Source organism: Salvelinus sp. IW2-2015, linkage group LG18 (assembly GCF_002910315.2).
Source record: "Salvelinus sp. IW2-2015 linkage group LG18, ASM291031v2, whole genome shotgun sequence".
Taxonomy (NCBI): Eukaryota; Metazoa; Chordata; class Actinopteri; order Salmoniformes; family Salmonidae; genus Salvelinus; species Salvelinus sp. IW2-2015.
This window is the reverse complement of record NC_036858.1, coordinates 15070750-15091672: the sequence shown is the minus strand read 5'-3', so window position 1 is coordinate 15091672 and position 20923 is coordinate 15070750. Positions and strand designations below refer to the sequence as shown.

At 41.7% G+C, this 20923-nt stretch overlaps 1 protein-coding gene across 1 annotated transcript; it reads right to left on the bottom strand.

Annotated features, from left to right (window-relative positions):
- Positions 1-147: 147 nt before the first annotated feature.
- On the bottom strand, positions 148-16890 carry LOC111977630 (testicular acid phosphatase homolog). The gene is made up of 11 exons (XM_070448738.1): positions 16775-16890; positions 16098-16193; positions 15713-15799; positions 14675-14830; positions 8790-8888; positions 4209-4307; positions 2425-2557; positions 2044-2126; positions 1713-1819; positions 985-1163; positions 148-741 (listed from the first exon to the last, which is right to left on the bottom strand). The coding sequence occupies exons 1-11, from the start codon at positions 16862-16864 to the stop codon at positions 632-634; spliced, it is 1239 nt and encodes a 412-aa protein (XP_070304839.1). The 5' UTR covers positions 16865-16890; the 3' UTR covers positions 148-631.
- Between the last annotated feature and the right edge of the window lie 4033 nt (positions 16891-20923).

Genomic DNA, 20923 nt, shown 5'->3' with positions numbered 1-20923 from the left:
AAATGCTTACTTAACCAACAATGCAGTTTTAAGAAAATACCTATAAAAAAAAGTAAGAGATAAAAGTAACAAATCACTAAAGAGCAGCAGTATAACAATAGCGAGGCTATATACATGGGGTGCCAGTACAGAGTAAATGTGCGGGTGCACCGGTGTCGAGGTAATTGACGACTTATTGACTCAAGACGTTTCAGCTTTTCATTTTTTATTAATTCGTAAAAAAATGGAAAAACATAATTCCACATTGACATTACGGGGTATTGTGTGTGACAATAAAATCTTAATGTAAATCCATTTTAAATTCAGGCTGTAAGACAACAAAATGTGGAAAAAGTCAAGGAGACATAACGAATTCAATCATTTTCTAAATATTATAAAAGCCAAATCACTCAAAGACCTAAGATGACTTGACATTCTGCTAAATAGAACAAAATCCAATAAGAACTCAATACAATACAATACAAAACAGTACAACAGATCACAAGAGAACAAAATTCACAAGGTCATTGTATGGATTATTTCCATTTTAATCTCAGAGATAGTAGGCCTATAAGTATTGATGTATTGCCCTGTCCTCTCCCAATGCCTCCATGATGTTTTAGGAAGACTTATTCAAGCCTGGAGAGCCCTACTACCCCTCCCTGGAGTACAGGTTTCTCCTCTGGTGAATAAACACAGCTATGCTGGCCAACAGCGCCACTGTCAGGATAGCTACTGCCACTGCAAGCGCCGCAATGACACCTTGCAAAAGTTAGGAGAGATGCAATGAAGATAAGTAATCAGATTTAAAAGATGTCAGTCTTAGAGTCCGGTTTCAATGAGTAGTGTCAGTTTCCGAGTAAACGTTAAGTTTACTTATACTTACAGTATCTGTGGCAATATTTATGGATATTCTGGTGTATAGAATGACAGAAAAATGAGCTCCTATAAGCAAAAGCAACAAAGCTTTGAACCATTAGGACAATATGGAACTACCTTTTTTACCTGTGTTGGACCATGACGGTTTGAGCCCACACTCGGCGTCCCAGTCCGTTGAGATGACATCTTTAACCAGGTCAGTGAATGAGGTCAGAGGGCACGGAGTTGTCTCACAGCCAGGCACAGGGGTCGGGTAGGGATCACGGGATGAGTCATTACGGTAATACATGTCAAGAGAATAGGACCTGGAATAGTTTATACAGACTATGTAAAGACATAGCCTATAGTCATGTGTTATGCAGATTTCTGTGACACTTTAAGACTCATTTCACATCTCGCATACCATTTAGTTGCCATTTAAAGGTGCAATATGCAGAAATCGCTCAGCCATTTCCTGGTTGCTAAAATGCTAATAGTTCACCAAATGTTTATGCGGCAAAACAAGCAATGTATAGTGTAAGAAATTCATTGTACCTTCTAAACCACTGTGCAATATCTTTTCAATAAGCAAAAATATTGTATTTTCAGCTCTTTGAAGCTGGTGTACAAAACCGAAAGTAAAAGATGCAAATATGAAACTTAAGCACGGGAAGCATAAACATAGCGCACATAGAACAGATATAGCGCTTCTTGGAGTTGCTTTTAATGTGAATGACTATGTAAATTTTTTCAGGTCACCCAAAAAGTTACATATTGCAGCTTTAAACCAAATAATTTGTACAGTTTATTGCGCTAAAACATTAGCCTTGTACATATGATCGTTTCTGGAGGTATCACAACTAAAACTACATTACCCATCCTCCTCTTGGTAGAACTCAAAGAGCTGACAGGCAGCATAAGGAGGAAGAAGACCGTTGTACACGTCTAGGGCAGCCTGGAGAGTGATGAGGGTGGAGTCATGCTAGAGAGAGAGAGAGATGTACACATTAGAACACAGAATTAATTGTGTCGCATAAATTGCATAATCACACAGCGTTAACATTGTGTTTGGTCACGCGTGGATGTGCTTGCGAATGTGTAAATATGAATACGGAGACATGCTAGATGTCAGATTGCATAATATGAAGTGTGAGTGTACATCTATGCATGTGGGTGTGTATGTGTGTGCCAGCGGTGTTCACTAACTGCCGAATACATGATGAACTTGAACGCGCCCCCTTGCTCCATTGCCTTGGAGAAATTCCTCAGGATGGCATTCAACAGAACCCCTGAACAATAAACAAACCATCAACATTATAAAAACAATCATAGTGACATACACGCAAACAAACAAACGGTTGGCATAATCCAACTCATTAACATACCATTCAGACCAACTCACAATCCACAGGATATGTCATCCACTCAGCACGAGCAACCTCTCAGCCCACAGTCACAACATTAACTCAACGTCACTTCGACTTATTTTCAACTCTCAACCCCGCGGCCGCAACATCAAAGCAACATTACTTCAACTCTTTCACAACCCACATGACCTCGGACACCTTCTGAACTCGAACCGCTCACCTCCTGAGAGCCTGGCCTTTTCCTTTCTCTTGTGAGTGACGGCGCTGAACATGACCTCAAAGGAGGATATTTCCTGTAGAGTGTTGAGTACTTCCTGTGTGGCCCAGCCAGGGGTGGTCAGGTTGTGATTCCTCTAACAAGGGTACAATGACAACCGTTAGCATCGTTCTGTTTGACGCGCAATCTTCCACAACACATGAGTCACAACCAAGCCTATACCCGTGTAATTATTGTGGGTGCGTCCCAAATGTCACCCTATTCCCTTTAAAGTGCACTACCTTTGACCAGGGCCCATAGGACTCTTGTCAAAATTAGCACACAATATTGGAAATAGGGTCCCATTTTGGATGCAAGCTCTATTTCGCGGTTTGCATAAGTCGTTCTATTTATATCCGTCTCTGAAAATAACAGATGACGGATGTACACTTTGCACTGGTGCTAATGTGCATTACTGTAAGTATGACCAAGTCTACCTCTTATATCATCATGAATATTGTTCATTTCAACGAGCTATTGAGTTATTCATCAAGCCCAACTGCCGAGATGATCACATGGCAGTGTTCCCCTATATTGTTTGTTCCCAGGCGGGGCACAAAGGCCCAAAGAGTAACATCCAGGCTTTCTGGCATCAAAGTTGTCAATTGAAACCAATAGAAGCCAACTATTTGACACAGGGCAACTTGCAACAGAGGTAGGCAGGGGAAGGGAGGGGAGGCGTCCTGCCTATATAATGAGTGAGGCAGGATGCAGAGTCAGATGAACTCGTGGATGCAATTTTTATGTCTCTGTGCAGTATTTGTATTTTTGTATTTATTATGGATCCCAAGGCAGCGGCTACTCTTCCTAGGGTCCAGTAAAATTAAGGCAGTTTATACAATTTTAAAAACATTACAATACATTCAGACTGTGTGCCCTCAGGCCCCTACTCCACCACTACCATATATATACAGTACAAAATCCATGTGTACGTGTGTGTACAGTGCGTATGCTATCATGTGTGTGTGTGTGTGCATGTGTCTGTGCCTATGTTTGTGTTGCTTCACAGTCCCCGCTGTTCCATAAAGTGTTTTTTAATCTGTTTTTAAAATCTATTTTAACTGCTTGCATGAGTTACTTGGTGTGAAATAGAGTTTAGTACTGTGCGCCTTCCATAGTCTGTTCTGGATTTGAGGACTGTGAAGAAACCTCTGGTGGCATGTCTTGTGGTGTATGCATGGATGTCCGAGCTGTGTGCCAGTAGTTCAAACAGACCGCTCGGTGCGTTCAACATGTCAGTACCTCTCACAAATACAAGTAGTGATGAAGTCATGCATATGCATATGATTGATATCAGCTCTCTGTGTACATCCAAGGGCCAGCCGGGCTGCCCTGTTCTGAACCAATTGCAATTTTCCTAAGTCCTTTTTGTGGCACCTGACCACACGACTGAACAGTAGGAAGTTAGAGGGAGTTTCGTAAGCCAATGCTAACAAAGCATTAGTGCAATGACTGGAAGTCACAGAGTGGCACGGACAACATGCAGGAAACGTGGGTTTCGTGGGTTTCAAGCAAGTCTATAGATGCATCCCAAATGGCACCCTATTCCCTTACAGTGCACTACTTTTGACCAGAGCCCTATGGGCCCTTCACAAAGTAAGTGGCCTATAAAGGGAAGAGGGTGCCATTTGGGACGTAKATCCCTTCGAAGGGGACCTGCAACTAACCCTAGAGGGGAAACCCTACATGTGGCATGGTATTTATTTCAGAGTCAGAGTGTGTATGCAGAGAGCTACATGCAATAGTACCTGACAGGAGAGAGTGTCGTAGACCCTCCAGATGGAATTCCTGCCCAGCAGCCTAGACACAGGATACCCAGTGTGGTTGGAGAGCTCCTGTATAAATCGCTGTGGGAAGATGTTCATCTTATATGATTTTTTTATTTTATTCCAGTCAGTCAATTTTAAGATTGCGCCTGGTGGATTCCTAAAAGCAATCACTCGGTCACATATTCACATGTCACATTCGTTTTTTGCTTCCATAAACAGTTGATTATTAAAACCGTAAGTCTTGTCAAATAAGGGCACTGTACCAAGGTTTTTTTTATACCCAGTGTTTAGTTGAGAGAAAATGACTCAGGGGAAGGTTCATCTACACTGATGCAAAATACATGATTACTGTCAGTACGTGGTGATAGGTCATCGTTCTAGGTCCAGTATGTAGCTTTGGTGGCGACCCAACCAAATTCAGATAGAAATGTGAGTTGTAGATCTGTCATTCTCATTGGAAGCAAGTCTGATAAGCAGCATATTCTATGTGAGCTATTTCTATGCTTCCCGTCCTTAAAGAGATTGAACGGGATCTTATGGACTTACATATCGTACGAATTGGAATTCATAACATATCATACATTTTGGCTCATGAGCGCTACTTTTCAACTACTGACTGAAATTATACAAAACCTTTATAACGTATCTTTAAGTTTCGGTTTTGCATCTTTTTACTTTTCGTTTTGTACACCAGCTTGAATCATCTCAAAATACGATATTTTTTATTTTAGAAAATATATTTCACAGCCGTTWAGATTGTTTAATGATTCTCTACACTTGTTTTGTCACATCAACTGAAATTAGGCAAACGTGATAGAATTTTAGCAACCAGCTAATGGGGAGCGATTTCTACATATTATGTCTTTATGCCCATGAACCTTTCACCTGCTTTTCAGATCACATAAAATGAGACAAGAGGAAGCCACTTGTGACTATTAAGATGAACCCAGGGTGACAGAAATGTTCAGATACCCCATCTTCTCACCAGAGGGTAGTAAAGAGTACCAAGGACGCCTCCATCAAAAGCCAGACATCTCCATAATAGGAATCAGGATGGGATTCAGTTAATTAAAGCCTTTTCATTTTAATTCTCAATATAATTCAATCCTGTCATTAATTAACAGCTCTGAGAATGTGAGAGAAATTGCACCAAGCAGCTTTTTGGAAGATGAAGGAGAAAACTGTGAGTGAGGAAATCACTGAGGGCCTGATGTCACACCGAAATAACTAACAAGGCCTTTGTGACAACTAATAACCTACCGGAATGAAACAATAAATCAGTCTTTGAATAACAAAACACATGTAGCAAGTGAGTCAAAATTAATTCACAAGACAAGATGAATAGGGACAGGGTTGTGAGGAAAAGGGTTTCATTGCTGCGACATATTGCTCAAGGCCCATCTATGACAGGATAGGACTTGAAATGACTAGACAGAACAAAATGAAACATTAACAATAACAACATAAAAAAAAACGAGTGAAAGCGATTGAGGTGTGTTTGATAACCTTGGAGTTTTTCCCCTTGGGGCTATTCTATTTGGACGAACTCAATCAAACGCAGAGTATTTGAAAGTATTTGACATACTACTATGCATTTGACACAGGTCTGAACATGTTATGTCATGTCTACTACAGGTGTAGTATCTTCATTTTTAAAACAGAGTATGCGCAGCAGTCCCTGGTTTGAATCCAGGCTGTATCACATCCGGCCGTGATTGGGAGTCCCATAGGGCGGCGCACAATTGGCCCAGCGTCGTCCGGCTTTGGCTGGGGGGTAGGCCGTCATTGTAAATAATAATTTGTTCTTAACTGACTTGCCTTGTTAAATGAAGATTAAATATATATATATACAGTGGGGAGAACAAGTATTTGATACACTCCTGATTTTGCAGGTTTTCCTACTTACAAAGCATGTAGAGGTCTGTCATTTTTATCATAGGTACACTTCAACTGTATTAGACGAGCCACAGGATACCTTATAAACAAAAGATCCAGAAAATCACATTGTATGATTTAAGTAATTAATTTGCATTTTATTTGCAAGACAGATAAGTATTTGATCACCTACCACCAGTAAGAATTCCGGCTCTCACAGACCTGTGTAGTTTTTCTTTAAGAAGCCCTCCTGTTCTCCACTCATTACCTGTATAACTGCACCTGTTTGAACTCGTTACCTGTATAAAGACACCTGTCCACAACCTCAATCAAACAGACTCCAACCTCTCCACAATGGCCAAGACCAGAGAGCTGTGTAAGGACATCAGGGATAAATTGTAAACCTGCCAAGGCTGGTGGGCTACAGGCAATAGCAGCAGCTTGGTGAGAAGGCACAAACTGTTCGGCAATTATTAGATGGTCAATCACCCTCGGTTGGGGCTCCATGCAAGATCTCACCTCGTGGGGCATCAATGATCATGAGGAAGGTGAAGGATCAGCCAGAACTACACGGCAGGACCTGGTCAATGACCTGAAGAGAGCTGGGACCACAGTCTCAAAGAAAACCATTAGTAACACACTACGCCGTCATGGATTAAAATCCTGCAGCGCACGCAAGGTCCCCTGCTCAAGCCAGCGCATGTCCAGGCCCGTCTGAAGTTTGCCAATGACCATCTGGATGATCCAGAGGAGGAATGGGAGAAGGTCATGTGGTCTGTTGAGACAAAATAGAGCTTTGGTCTAAACTTCACTCGCCGTGTTGGAGAGAGAAGAAGGATGAGTACAACCCCAAGATCACCATCCCAACCGTGAAGCATGGAGGTGGAAACATCATTCTTTTGGATGCTTTTCTGCAAAGGGTACAGGACGACTGCACCTATTGAGGGAGATGGATGGGGCCATGTATCGCGAGATCTTGGCAAACAACCTCCTTCCCTCAGTAAGAGCATTGAAGATGGGTCGTGGCTGGGTCTCCAGCATGACAACGACCGAAACACACAGCCAGGGCAACTAAGGAGTGGTCCGTAAGAAGCATCTCAAGGTCCTGGAGTGGCCTGCCAGTCTCCAGACCTGAACCCAATAGAAAATCTTTGGAGGGAGCTGAAAGTCCATATTGCCCAGCGACAGCCCGAAACCTGAAGGATCTGGAGAAGGTCTTATGGAGGAGTGTGGCCAAAATCCCTGCTGCAGTGTGTGCAAACCTGGTCAAGAACTACAGGAAACGTATGATCTCTGTAATTGCAAACAAAGGTTCTGTACCAAATATTAAGTTCTGCTTTTCTGATGTATCAAATACTTAGTTCATGCATAAAATGCAAATTAATTACTTAAAAATCATACAATGTGATTTTCTGGATTTTTGAAGTGTACCTATGATAAAAATTACAGACCTCTACATGCTTTGTAAGTAGGAAAACCTGCAAAATCGGCAGGGTATCAAATACTTGTTCTCCCCACTGTATATTATATATTGATCACTCTGTTGTCACTGAAAATTCTGCAGAGCAGGATATTCAAATGAGCCTCGTTATTCACATACATTCATGAACCTATAGTTCTCTTTCTCTCTTGCTCGCTCTAAATCACCAAATCACAGACAGAATAAAATGTCCTATACGTAGGTTCACTATGATGTCACACTGAACAATGTACATAATGAAACATTGTATCTGAAATGCAGCCATACCATCAACAACTGTCGTTTGTGTACGCCCTGACCTTAAGTTATTTCTTTGTTTTCTTTATTATTTTGGTAGGTCAGGGTGTTGACATGGGTGTATAATGTTTTGTCCTGTCTAGGGTTTTTGTATGTTATGGGGTATGGCACCGTCTAGGGGTTTTGTATGTCTATGGTTGCCTAGATTGGTTCTCAATTAGAGGTAGCTGTTTATCGTTGTCTCTGATTGGGAACCATATTTAGGCAGCCATATTCCTTGAGTATTTCGTGGGTGATTATCTATGTCTATGTTTAGTTGCTTGTGTCAGCACTATGATTATATAGCTTCACGTTCGTTTTGTTGTTTTTGTATAGTTCATTCCGTGTTCTTTCTTTATTACAAGAAGATGCATTCAAATCACGCTGCGCTTTGGTCTCATCGCTATAACGAACGTGACACGTTGTATATAGCTTATTATAAACTGGGTGGTTCAAGCCCTGAATGCTGATTGGCTGACAGACGTGGTATATCAGACCGTATGACAAATCATTTATTTTTACTGCTCTAATTACGTTGGTAACCAGTTTATAATAGCAATAAGGAAACTTAGGGGTTTGTGGTATATGGCCAATATACCACGTCTAAGGTCTGTATCCAGGCACTCTGCGTTGCGTCGCGCATAAGAACAGGCTGTATACCACAACCCCTCGGGCCTTATTGCTTAAATAACACAAATAGATAATGGTCTCTACTACAACATAGTGTATCCGAAATGCAGCCTATAGCCTACTGTAGCCTATCAAAACTAACTTCCGTTTGAAATTATCAGTGAAAAAAATACAAAAATAAAATCCTCCTGCAGCAGGATTATTTTACTCCTGCGACGAAACTGGTCCAATTAAGATGTATGAAGCGTCATAGGCTTTATGATTTGATGTGTTACCTTGACAACTCTTCTGAGACTTACCTGGTGAGACTTGAGAACTCTCCGGTAGTGTTGGCTGTCAAACGTCTCCCCCATCAGCTCTCTAAACCTGGGGCAGTGTTTGCTTGGGGACTTCAACAGCTTGTGAAATCCGAGACAAAACAACAACTTTTATTCCTCTGTCAAATTCCTCTTCCTCTTCTCATAAAACCCATGTAAACTCGGTTTACAGCTTTGCTTTACTAGTGGCCCTTTCTTTTCTGTTTAACGCCATCTCAGTGCCAAATGGCCTATTGGTCTGGGAAATGGACATGAAGGTCCATGCTCACATCTCAAATGGGCGTAGTGATATTGAGTTCCACATCAGGCTCCACCCAAAACCAATATATCTGGATTCAAACTAGTCTTTTTTTTTCTTCAAATACTTCAGATGGGATGGGTTTACACTTCTGGAACTATTTCATTGGTTCCAATGTAACCAGGCAAGCTCAATCAATCACCACTAAAAAATTTGAAAGAAAACAAACACTATTTTGAACCCAGGTCTACTGGATAGATTCATACAGTTGATTTAATGGATGACGTGTGAGTGAGTGAGTGGGCATGTTTGTCTATGCCAGCCAGCCTCCAGGCCAGGGCTCTAAATGCAAAAAAACATCAAATGAAATTTAGGAGCATAATCTCTTTAAAAATGTCAGGTGTGCGATTAAGAGCAGCGTTATTAGTGAAAGGAGGAGCTAGGAATCACATTGGGCAATAAATGGAGCACCATATAATGCCCCACCCAGCAGATTGTGAACAATCGCGTTCATGTTGTCATGCTGCTTCACGTGGTTGCTAAAATAATCGTCACGCAATCCCTTCTCAAAGTCAGGGTATGAGTCAAGAAACCTATTTTTCTCGAAAGTACATAATGTCATGATTCCAAAGCTATACGATATTACAGAAAACAAGTYATCTTACATCTCGGAAAAGACTTGTAATGTTGTACTTCTTGTTCACKGGAATTCATGCTAATGTTGGGTTTTTACACTAGCGCCCAATTGACCCCCATTCACTCCTTGAAGGAGATATTTTCTTGTCGTAGAATAGCCCAGAATGCACCTCACGGCCCATTGACGACGCGTGGCAATGTACACAATCGCATTAATACGATTTCAATGGAGTTTCCAATCTCCTCAAAAGTATCTCTGTTAGTAGTGTGTGATTGCAGCTGTAATCGAGCATCCCATTGGTTTCTGCATGAACCCCGCCTTGAGCACACCATCTTCATGGTTGTGTGACACTTTTGATATTCTGTATTTCCCCTGATTGTCTATGCAATTAAAACATGGGTCTAAAGGGAAATAAAAGTATTATCAGAGTTTTTACCAGTGTCTGAGCTAGCTAGCTACAGGTGTTGCCCCCACCTCCCGCCTGCTGTGTACCGGAGTCTAGCTAACTAACGTAAACTCGTACATCGCCTTGGTCCGTACAATTGCCCTTATTTTAGCGCCCCAAAAACGTAATACTTCCAGATCAACTGTATTCAATACCATTGGTAAAGCACAATTCTTCTCCCTTTCCAACAAAATCGATTACATGACCTAAACACTGCCCGTTTCTGCATAATTCAAGCAGGCAATGAGCCCCGTCGTGTATTTTTAAAAATGGAGGGTGGGAAGTGAAACTAATGCGGGGCAGTGAGAAGGACAGATGTCCTGTGGGAAAATTGCTTTTTTCACTCGATCTGTCCAACGTATCACCTTATCGCCTCTAAAATGTAAATAAAACACTATAAAGAGTTTATATCATGTGTCATTACATACCTATTTGAAGGTTTGTGTCGAATTTGAATCAGGTTTTTAGGGCGGTGCTAAAGTGATCTTAGAAGTAAAACAGCGGCTTTGGAATGATGATCGCATGCAATGATGACGAAAAAAATTACTAGGTATCCCCCTCTACCCCGTCACTGTCCATTTCTTGTTTTTAAACGATGAGAGAAGTGCTACACCTGGTGGAGAGAGATTGTAAGACAGAAATAGTTGCTTTATGCATGCTGTACGTTACGACATGACACGTCAAGATGTAACGGAGGGTCAGTTTTTTCGACTTTTCTCCAATAGTATAGAGCCATTACCATGTCGATCAACGCTTGAATAGAAACCTAGTTCACACCCCCGATTTTGAAGTCAACACTGTCGCTACAGTCCCATTAGTTTTCTTTGTAGCCTCGTTTGAATGTCGCGGTTACGCACATTTGTACGGAATGGGGTGAGTTTACATTCGTCCTTCACTGACGCCTGCTTGCTAGCACACAGTGCTTCGCTCCCACCGGCTGAACCTGCCCTTAACAGAACTGCAGAAAACAGTGCCCGACAGGCGGGAGCAAAGTACACTGTCTACCGGTGTCCTAGATAGCTAGCTATCTATCCTGCCTCCTGCCTGCTATGTACCGGAGTCCTAGCTAGTTAGCTAGCACCCAGTGTCCTTCGCTAACACCTGCCAAACACCTGCCCGCCATCGTTAACAGAACTGGAGGAAAGCAGTGCCCGACATGCAGAGGCAAAGAACACTGTCTACCGTTTTCGTAGCTAGCTAGTTAGCTACCATTGTCGCCCCCGCACCATCTTATTTTTCTATGATATTAAGGCGGTCCACAAAAAAAAACGTTTAAGGTGCATGCCACCACTACTATGCTGGAGTGTGCGAACAATCATGTCTGCCAATTCTGTACTAAGAAAATACATTTTTAAACCAAATAAATCTCTACTAACTTCTACCCACCCTCCCTCAAACCCCCCAAGCCCCCTCATTAAATATGATCTATATTATGTTGAAACAATCCATCCTTAGGATTATTCAGCATATTACAACCATTTTGACAGTAACATCTGTTACCCTCATAACTATTTTGCCGTATCCACAATAGCCTTCAAGCTGGTATTTCTGCTTTCCACAACCCGAGTCGTGTTGATAACCTTACCAATGAAAGCTATGAAATGAATTTATTCACCATCAAGTGTCCTTTGACACAACTATTCTTGAGCGCAAGATTTCTGAACAGGTCTCGAAAACATGCCAGGACCAGCAGAAGCACCAGCCACACAGCAGGTCCACTTACTACAGGAGCAGTCATGGAAGCTCCATCAGTCCGCACTGTAGTTCCACCAATCTGTTAACCAGCCTCTGCATAGAGTGCATTCGTAAAGTATTCGGACCCTTGACTTTTTCCACATTTTGTTACGTTTCAGCCTTATTCTAAAATCTATTATTTCCTCATCAATCTACACACAATACCCCATAATGACAAAGGTTTTTTTTACTTTTTTTCATTTTTGCAAATGTATAAAAATAATAAAACAGAAATACTTATTACATAAGTATTCAGACCCTTTGCTATGAGACTCGAAATTGAGCTCAGTGCATCCTGTTCCATTGATCATCCTTGAGATGTTTCTACAACTTGATTGGAGTCCACCTGTGGTCAATTCAATTCATTGGACATGATTTGAAAGGCACACACCTGTCATATAAGGTCCCACAGTTGACAGTGCATGTCAGCAAAACCAAGCCATGAGGTCGAAGGAACTGTCTGTAGAGCTCCGAGACAGGATTGTGTTGAGGCACAGATCTGGGGAAGGTTACCAAACATTTCTGTTGGAAAGACGTTTGGAACCACCAAGACTGTTCCTAGAGCTGGACGTCCGCCCAAACTGAGCAAATGGGAGAAGGGCCTTGGTCAGGAGGTGACTAAGAACCCAATGTTCACTCTGACAGAGCTCCAGAGTGCCTCTGTAGATGGGAGAACCTTCCAGAAGGACAACCATCTCTGCAGCACTACCAATTAGGCCTATATGTAGAGCGGCCAGACGGAAGCCACTCCTCAATAAAAGGCACATGAAAGCCTGCTTGGAATTTCAAAAGGCACCTAAAGACTCTCAGACCATGAGAAACAAGATTATCTGTTCTGATAAAAAACAAAAAACTATTTGGACTGAATGCCAAGCGTCACGTCTGGAGGAAACCTGGCACCATCCCTACGCTGAAGCATGGTGTGGCAGCATCATGCTGTGGGGATGTTACTCAGTGGCAGGGACTGGGAGACTAGTCAGGATCGAGGGAAGATGAACGAGCAAAGTACAGAGAGATTCTTGATGGAAACCGCTCCAGAGCGCTCAGGACCTCAGACTGGGCCGAAGGTTCACCTTCTAACGGGCCAACGACCCTAACCACACAGCCAAGACAACGGCAGGATGCTTCGAGACAAGTCTCTGAATGTCCTTGAGTGGCCCAGCCAGAGCCCGGACTTGAACCCGATCGAACATCTCTGGAGAGACCTGAAAATAGCTGTTCAGCAATGCTCCCCATCCAACCTGACAGAGTTTGAGAGTGTCAGCAGAGAAGAATGGGAGAAACACCCCAAATACAGGTGTGCCAAGCTTGTAGCATCATACCAAGACGACTTGAGGCTGTAATCGCTGCCAAAGGTGCTTCAACAAAGTACTGAGTAAAGGGTCTAAATACTTATGTAAATGTGATATTGAATTATTTATTTTTATTATACATTTGCAAAAATGTCTAAAAACCTGTTTTTGCTTTGTCATTATGCAGTATTGTGTGTAGATTGATGAGGGGGGGGAAACGATTTAATCCATTTTAGAATAAGGCTGTAACGTAATAAAATGTGGGAAAAAGTCAAAGGGTCTGAATACTTTCCGAATGCACTGTATAATACATCATGAGTGATTCTATATCTCTGAGCCTCTCAAGCCTCTCTCTGCACCTGGCATYCACCAACTGATGCACTATGTTGTCGTCATACCCCCCCTTCCACAATTACAACACTTGGCACATATTTTCTTTCCTTTACACTGAACAACTACATGTCCCATTCTTTGGCATTTAAAACACTGCATTGGGGATGAGACAAATTCTCTGACATTGAAACTAAGGAATCCTATCTGTACTTTTCCAGGCAAAACCTTCTCAAACCTCAGCAGCACTGATAAGCTTTCACTTCTTTGACCCTCTTTCCTACTGATCAACCTTTTGGCCTCAATCACTCTGCCTCCCTTCACATTTTCTTTAATATCATCTATGGACATAGATATCGGGACCCCAGTGATGACTCCCCTCGACCTAGCATAAGCATCAGGGACATGGCTTTTAATCTTCTTCCCATTAAGCTTTTCCATTACAGAATCTTCCCTTGCTAAGCCTGGCTACCACACAATATTATCAATCCACCATTTCCAATGGACCAGGCTAGTTTGACTTCACCTATCTCTACGGCATTGGTTAATCGGATAGGGTGTGAATGAGGCCCTGTGGTCTCATCAAACACCATCACAACTTTCCACTCCAACACATTATTACTCTTGCTCCCTACCTTGGCCCTTTTTATGCTTTGCAGACTAGACGCTCCACTGCTTTCAGTATCATGATCTCTCTTCTTCCTATGTCTTTCCTCTACCGACCATTCAGATCCTTGACCCTCATCCTCCCACTCCATATCATCAGAACGGTCACCCATATTGATCGCATTCCAGCACAGCTGTTGCTTCTCCAACCTTGTCTCAATTTCCTCCACTTCGTCCGCACTACTCGCCGCCGTTTCCAACCATCCGCCATACGTCTTTTCTGCTCTGTTATGGTTCTTCCATCTGGAGGGAGCTGCCTGCTTGCGATCGATCTGCCATAGGAAGATGAAAATGTTGCGCCGATAATATTGGTCAGATCTTTTGACCTGGTTGGGTTAGAAGCACGGCGTTTTCGCTGTCGTAATGGTGAAACCATGACACGAATGAATCTGCACTCGCTTGTTTCTCTAGGGCACAGAGAAACAAATGGTACAGTGAAGCCTTATCGTTACAGATCCCAAAATAAAACTCCTAGTCGCACAGGAAAATATTTGGTCGCAAGTTTAGAGCCCTGCGCCCGCCTACCTTATCCTGTGCTCTGGTGACAGTGTGCACTGGAATGGGCCGCCATGGTAACTGGGGCATGAGGGGAGGGGGGCGTCTGTTTGGGGGGAACAGCCCAGCCAGGTTAGCCTGGGCACTCATTAGAGTGCGGTCATAGTCTGTGCTCCGCACATACACCTGTGTGGRGGGAAAGAAGTAAAGCTTAGGTCCCTATGTCTATACCAGCATACCACTTAGAGAATGCATGTCCAAAAAACTGCTCCACTGTACAGTAAGTGGTTTGCCAGTGTGCATAATGGAACAAAGCTTTACTGTATTAAGAATTAATATGTTCTACTTAAAATGTGCTTTTCCCTTTTCTGTCATCCTATGTGAAGTGATTGCACACTGTAAATCATTTTGACAACATTGGCTTTTCCTGTGATGCCGATAAAGCTTGCTTGAATTCGGATGTGACATGACAGGGGACAGGAAAGGTACAGCACGAGCTGAAACTTGAGTGTGACAACAAATCGTTAGCGACAGTGAATTAGGAAAGTTGTTATTTTGGTGGTAATTGCTACTTTATGGACGGAGGGAGGGRAAAAGGGAGAGAGAGACGGGGACGAGAGAGAAAAAGGTAAAGCGATAGAATGGAGTGAAGAGAAAAAGGGAGAGAACGACAGGAAGAGAAAGAGAGCGACTGGAAGAGGGAAATCAGATCTTTGCTGTAATGCCAGTACGATGCGAACTGCCTTGGGGCAAACAGAGCCAAACAACATGCATGCAGTCTAATGCACAGTGACGAGATCAGGCGAGATTAGCCCACATGTTACATCATGTTATGAGGCCGGGGTGATGATGTCATCAACATGAGTCATTCTCATTAGCCTGCACCATAACAGACATTACAGGCACTAAGTACCACACATGGATATCGTGTGGTCATATGCTCCAAAGAACCCAGACGTATAGCCCGAAGTAGATTTGCCAAGACTCAAATGCACAAACAGCACACATGGTAAACAATGCAGTTTCTCTCCTGTGTAATATGTACATGTTTGGGCTCCAGTAACGCACCTCTTTGCTGTTGTAGTCTTCACTGAGGAAGAGTCCATAGCGTCTCTTTAGAAACCTGCCGACGTCAAACTGCTGTCTCATCCCCAACTGAGCCAAGCGAGCCAAAAAAAAGACGAGAGAAAGCTTATAGGTCAAGTAAGAACTTCTACGGAGAAGATTTAGGAGATATTGCTGTGAAGTGTGATAATATTGCTTGTTTTTGTTACGGTACAGGATTATTTAACATTTCATGACAGACTCCTTCAACTTTTTCTTAAGACAATGTGTGTGCTTGCTTAAGCTTATAGTTGTAGAAGAAGTTACAGGCACATTCAGAATGAAAATATAGGCAAAGGGATATGTTTTTTTGAAATATAATTGTCATTGCATACTCAAATTTCTGTACCTCAGTTAGCTGCCCGAAGCCTTGTGCCCACACTTCCTCACCGTGAGGGTCCGTGGGAAACGACTCAATGGGGGATCGATCGCCATGACGAAATACCTTACGCCAGTCATATGTTTTATGTCATATGTATAGAGCTACAGTACCTTACACAAGTCATGTGTCTTATATTCTTATGTGATATGCAGAAGTATATTTTATACCTGGTGCTAACGTGTCCTATGTCCTAATCTTATCCACATTCCGATTGTGCCCACTTATTAGTCGTTGCATCTACACGTGGTATTAAAATGTGTTTCTTATCCGATTACTGTGTCCCCATTGTGACCAGATATCCTAGTCCCTCCGGAGGTGGTCAGGAAGATCGGATCACAATCAGCAAATAATACATATTTKAATCATCTACACCTGTCTTAAAATGTGGGCACAATCAGAATGTGGACAAGAATTGGGACAAAGGACACATGTTAGAACCAGGTATAAACGGGGCTAAAATTGGGTTAAATTAAGCTTGATTGGTTGGTTTAATACATGGCTCCTACATCAGACATAAAATACAATATGATTATTGATCATCTTATTTTCCCTTCAAGCATAAACCAAGTGTTGAATCTATCAGGATTTCATTAAACATTTTAAAACAAATCCCAGAAGAGTAAAGCAGAACTGAAAAGACTTACGGCAACAACAAATTTCAGAATGCGGGATTCAGTCGATGAGACACAAGAGAGAAGTAAAAGGTACCCCAAAGTTTTCAGGCACCCCACCATCTCTTCTGTAGTTTCTTTCACTTCTGTTACAGCGGGGTCGCCTTTTAGAGGTTAACTGAAAAAAAGGTAATATCGAATATCGATAAAGACAATGAAAATGTTCTGCCAAATTCAGTCTATTTGCTCACTCAATATTACTTGGACACTTTTAGCAGAAACACACTATTTGGYAAGTCCATTAATAAGGTCATTATGTTATATAAATGCAATGGTGATTCTAATTCCACAAGTGTAATAGTTGTTAATTAACTAATAATAGTTTGTTTGTTTCATAATAGTTTGTTAATTTCTTCTGAACCCTTATGTCATTAAATGTAAATGATGACCTGTCATGTAACAAATGAGAATAATTATAAAACATAATTACTGCAAATGTTCACTTACCTTAATTTGTATGTAACAGACTCAGAGTAGTTCCTTACAGCTGGTTTTGTATTTTAAGAAATCTATGAGAAAAAGGCCCACTGCAGTAAATCTCATCCGTGAAGCTATACACAGATATGAATTGACATTTAGTGCATGTTTCACTAAAGGATGCACTGCTTTCATAACCCACCTAGCTGACCCCCTCTTCCTCTTCTCTTCCTCTCTCCCTTGTGATGCCTGCTCCCAATTCGCACTGGCCGCTCAAAATACAAATAACTGTGTCTGTCGATCTCACTCTCTCTCCCTTGACGTACCAATGGACCAATATACCCTGGCAGTTCTCTTCAGTTTCGCATTTGATCTGTAGACATATCTGTCCACCTCAGACAGGACTGCTCTCCTTATGTAGCAGCCATACAGTGCCTATGGTGAACCAAGCCCTAAACATGAGAATCGTCCTTTAACAAGGCTCTAACGATAGCCTTACTCACTTAGCTCAACCCCCCCCCCCCCCCCCCCCACACACACACACACCACACACATAAACACACACACATCCGTGGCACACAGACACATGCTTACATCCATGAGTGCATCACACAAGCAAGCACACATGCACTTATGCACACACAGCACACACACGCATGCATGCATGCATTCACACACACCACACACACACAGCCCGGGGCCACAAACACTCATTATATCGTGCCATGTCATCCACCATGGATTTTGCCCCAAAATTACAGGGCCTGCAGTGTTTTCCCTGACTTGGCAAACTTGTAGGGCTCTGTTAGTATCAAAGTCGCCTTATGGGTCAGTAAAATAGGGTAATATGATGTACTATAGGCTTATAATTTATGACCCATCATGATTGGAACAAGTGAGCTGACTTTTAGTGCTCAGTTATTCATCAGTTCATTATTTTGTAATCCTGTACATTCTTAGAATGTGGGGACAGCCAAAGAACCCTCTTGGAACTCTTTTTTGTAAGATTGTAGGTATGTGTATACATAGTAGGATGAATATGGTATAGCAGTACAAGCTAAATGACACATTTGAGTACACACTGTACACATTGTACACATTGTACATACACACAGTGCCTTCAGAAAGTATCCAGACCTCTTGACTTTTTCCACATGTTGTTGTGTTACAGCCTGAATTTAAAATTGATTACATTGAGATGTGTCGTCACTGGCCTACACACAATACCCCATAATGTCAAAGTGGAATTATGTATTTTTTTAATTTTTTACAAATTCATATAAAATGAAAAGCTGAAATGTCTTGAGTCAATAAGTATTCAACCCCTTTGTTATTGCAAGCCTAAATATGTTCAAGAGTAAAAATGTGCGTAACAAGTCAAATAATAAGTTGTATGGACTCAGTGTGTGTGTGCGGTAATAGTGTTTAAAATTATTTTTGAATGACTACCTCATCACTGCACCCCACACATACAATTATCTGTAAGGAGTGAATTTCAAACACAGATTCAACCACAAAGACCAGGGAGGTTTTCCAATGCCTCGCAAAGAAGGGCACCTATTGATAGATGGGTAAAACATTTATTACACTTTGGATGGTGTATCAATAGACCCAGTCACTCCAAAGATACCAGCGTCCTTCTTAACTCAGGGATTTCACCATGAAGCCAATGGTGACTTTAAAACAGTTACAGAGGTTAATGGCTGTGATGGGAGAAAACTGAGAATGGATCAACAACATTGTAGTTAATCCATAATACTAACCTAATTGACAGAGTGAAAAGAAGGAAACCTGTACAGAATAAACTGCAAAAAAATTGGCAAAGAAATTAACTTCATGTCCTGAATACAAAGCCTTATGTTYRGGGCAAATCCAAYACAACACATCACCGAGTACCACTCTTCATATTTTCAAGCATAGTGGCGATTGCATCATGCTATGGGTATGTTTGTCATCAGAATAGAGCTAAGGACAGGCAAAATCCTAGAATAAATCTTGGTTCAGTCTACTTTCCAACAGACACTGGGAGACAAATTCACCTTTCAGATGGACAATAACCTAAAACACAAGGCCAAATATACACTGGAGTTGCTTACCAAGATGACATTGAATGAAAATCTATCGCAAGACTTGAAAATGTCTGTCTAGCAATGGTCAACAACCAACTTGACAGAGAGTCAGGGGCTGAGCACCACCTGTTTAGAAAAAATGTTGGGCCTGTTTTGCATGTTATTTTGGCATTCATACGTGTCACATATCAGTTTGCAAACAATGTAAAAAAAWATATATATATTTGAGGTTAAACTTCTTATGGCTGCAATCCCGTTAACGGGATGATATGATAACAGCCAGTGAAAGTGCAGGGCGCCAAATTCAAACAACAGAAATCTCATAATTAAAATTCCTCAAACATACATGTATCTTATACCATTTTAAAGATAATCTTGTTGTTAATCCCACCAAAGTGTCCGATTTCAAATAGGCTTTACAGCGAAAGCACCACAAACAATTATGTTAGGTCACCGCAAAATCACAGAAAAACACAGCTATTTTTCCAGCCAAAGACATGAGTCACAAAAAGCAGAAATAGAGATAAAATTAATCACTAACCTTTGATGATCTTCATCAGATGACACTCATAGGACTTCATGTTACACAATACATATATGTTTAGTTCGATTAAGTTCATATTTATATCCAAAAACCTCAGTTTACATGGCGCCATGTCAGCAAAATTGCTCCAAAATACCGGACGAAATTGCAGAGAGCCACGTCAAATAACATAAATACTCATCATAAACTTTGATGAAAGATACATGTTTTACATAGAATTAAAGATACACTTGTTTCTTAATTGCAACCGCTGTGTCAGATTTCAAAAAGCTTTCCGGCAAAACACAATAGTTCAATAATCTGAGAACAGCGTTCAGCACAAAAGGAAGCCATACAGTTACCTGCCAAATTGTGCAGTCAACAAAACTCATAAAAAGCATTATAAATCTTCACTTACCTTTGCTGATCTTTGTCGAATGCACTCCCAGGACTCCCACTTCCACAAGAAATTTTTGGTTTTGTTTCGGTAATGTCCATCATTTATGTCCAAGTAGCTACTTTTGTTAGCGCGTTTAGTACACAAATCCAAACGCTCGTGCAGGTCCAGGCGAACGTCGGACGAAAACTTCAAAAAGTTATATTACAGGTCGAATAAACTTGTCAAACTAAGTATAGAATCAATCTTTAGGATGTTGTTATCATAAATATTCAATAACGTTCCAACCGGAGAATTCCTTTGTGTCTATAGATGTAATGGAACGCAAGTCCCTATCATGTGAAATGCGCATGACCAGGAAATGGCTCTCTGCCAGTAACCTGACTCATTCCCCTCTCATTCAGCCCCACATCACAGTAGAAGCTTCATTCAATGTTCTACAGACTGTTGACATATAGTATAATATGCATATATTAGCAACTATGACTGAGGAGCAGGCCGTTTACTCTGGGCACCTCTGTGCACCTTTCATTTAGCTACTCAATACTGCCCCTGCAGCCATAAGAAGTTAATCAAGCCGCATGCGAATTGGTCTCTTTTGCTTTCTTGAGTAAGGCAGCTCCAAAACGCAGGTGTTTCAGCCTAGTTCAGTGCTATCTGTGGTGGTGGGCAGCCAGCAGAAAAATATGGGGTTTGTATGTTCTCTAGTTGCGCCG

What these genes read in the sequence shown, in the direction of transcription:
- LOC111977630 (XM_070448738.1), bottom strand. Translation starts at nt 16,864, where the DNA reads ATGGTGGGGTGCCTGAAAACTTTGGGGTACCTTTTACTTCTCTCTTGT. An exon ending in GAGTTCTCAAGTCTCACCAG is followed by an intron (nt 4,308 to 8,789) that starts GTAAGTCTCAGA and finishes ATCTTCCCACAG; the next exon opens with CGATTTATACAGGAGCTCTC. An exon ending in TTCTACCAAGAGGAGGATGG is followed by an intron (nt 1,164 to 1,712) that starts GTAATGTAGTTT and finishes AAACTATTCCAG; the next exon opens with GTCCTATTCTCTTGACATGT.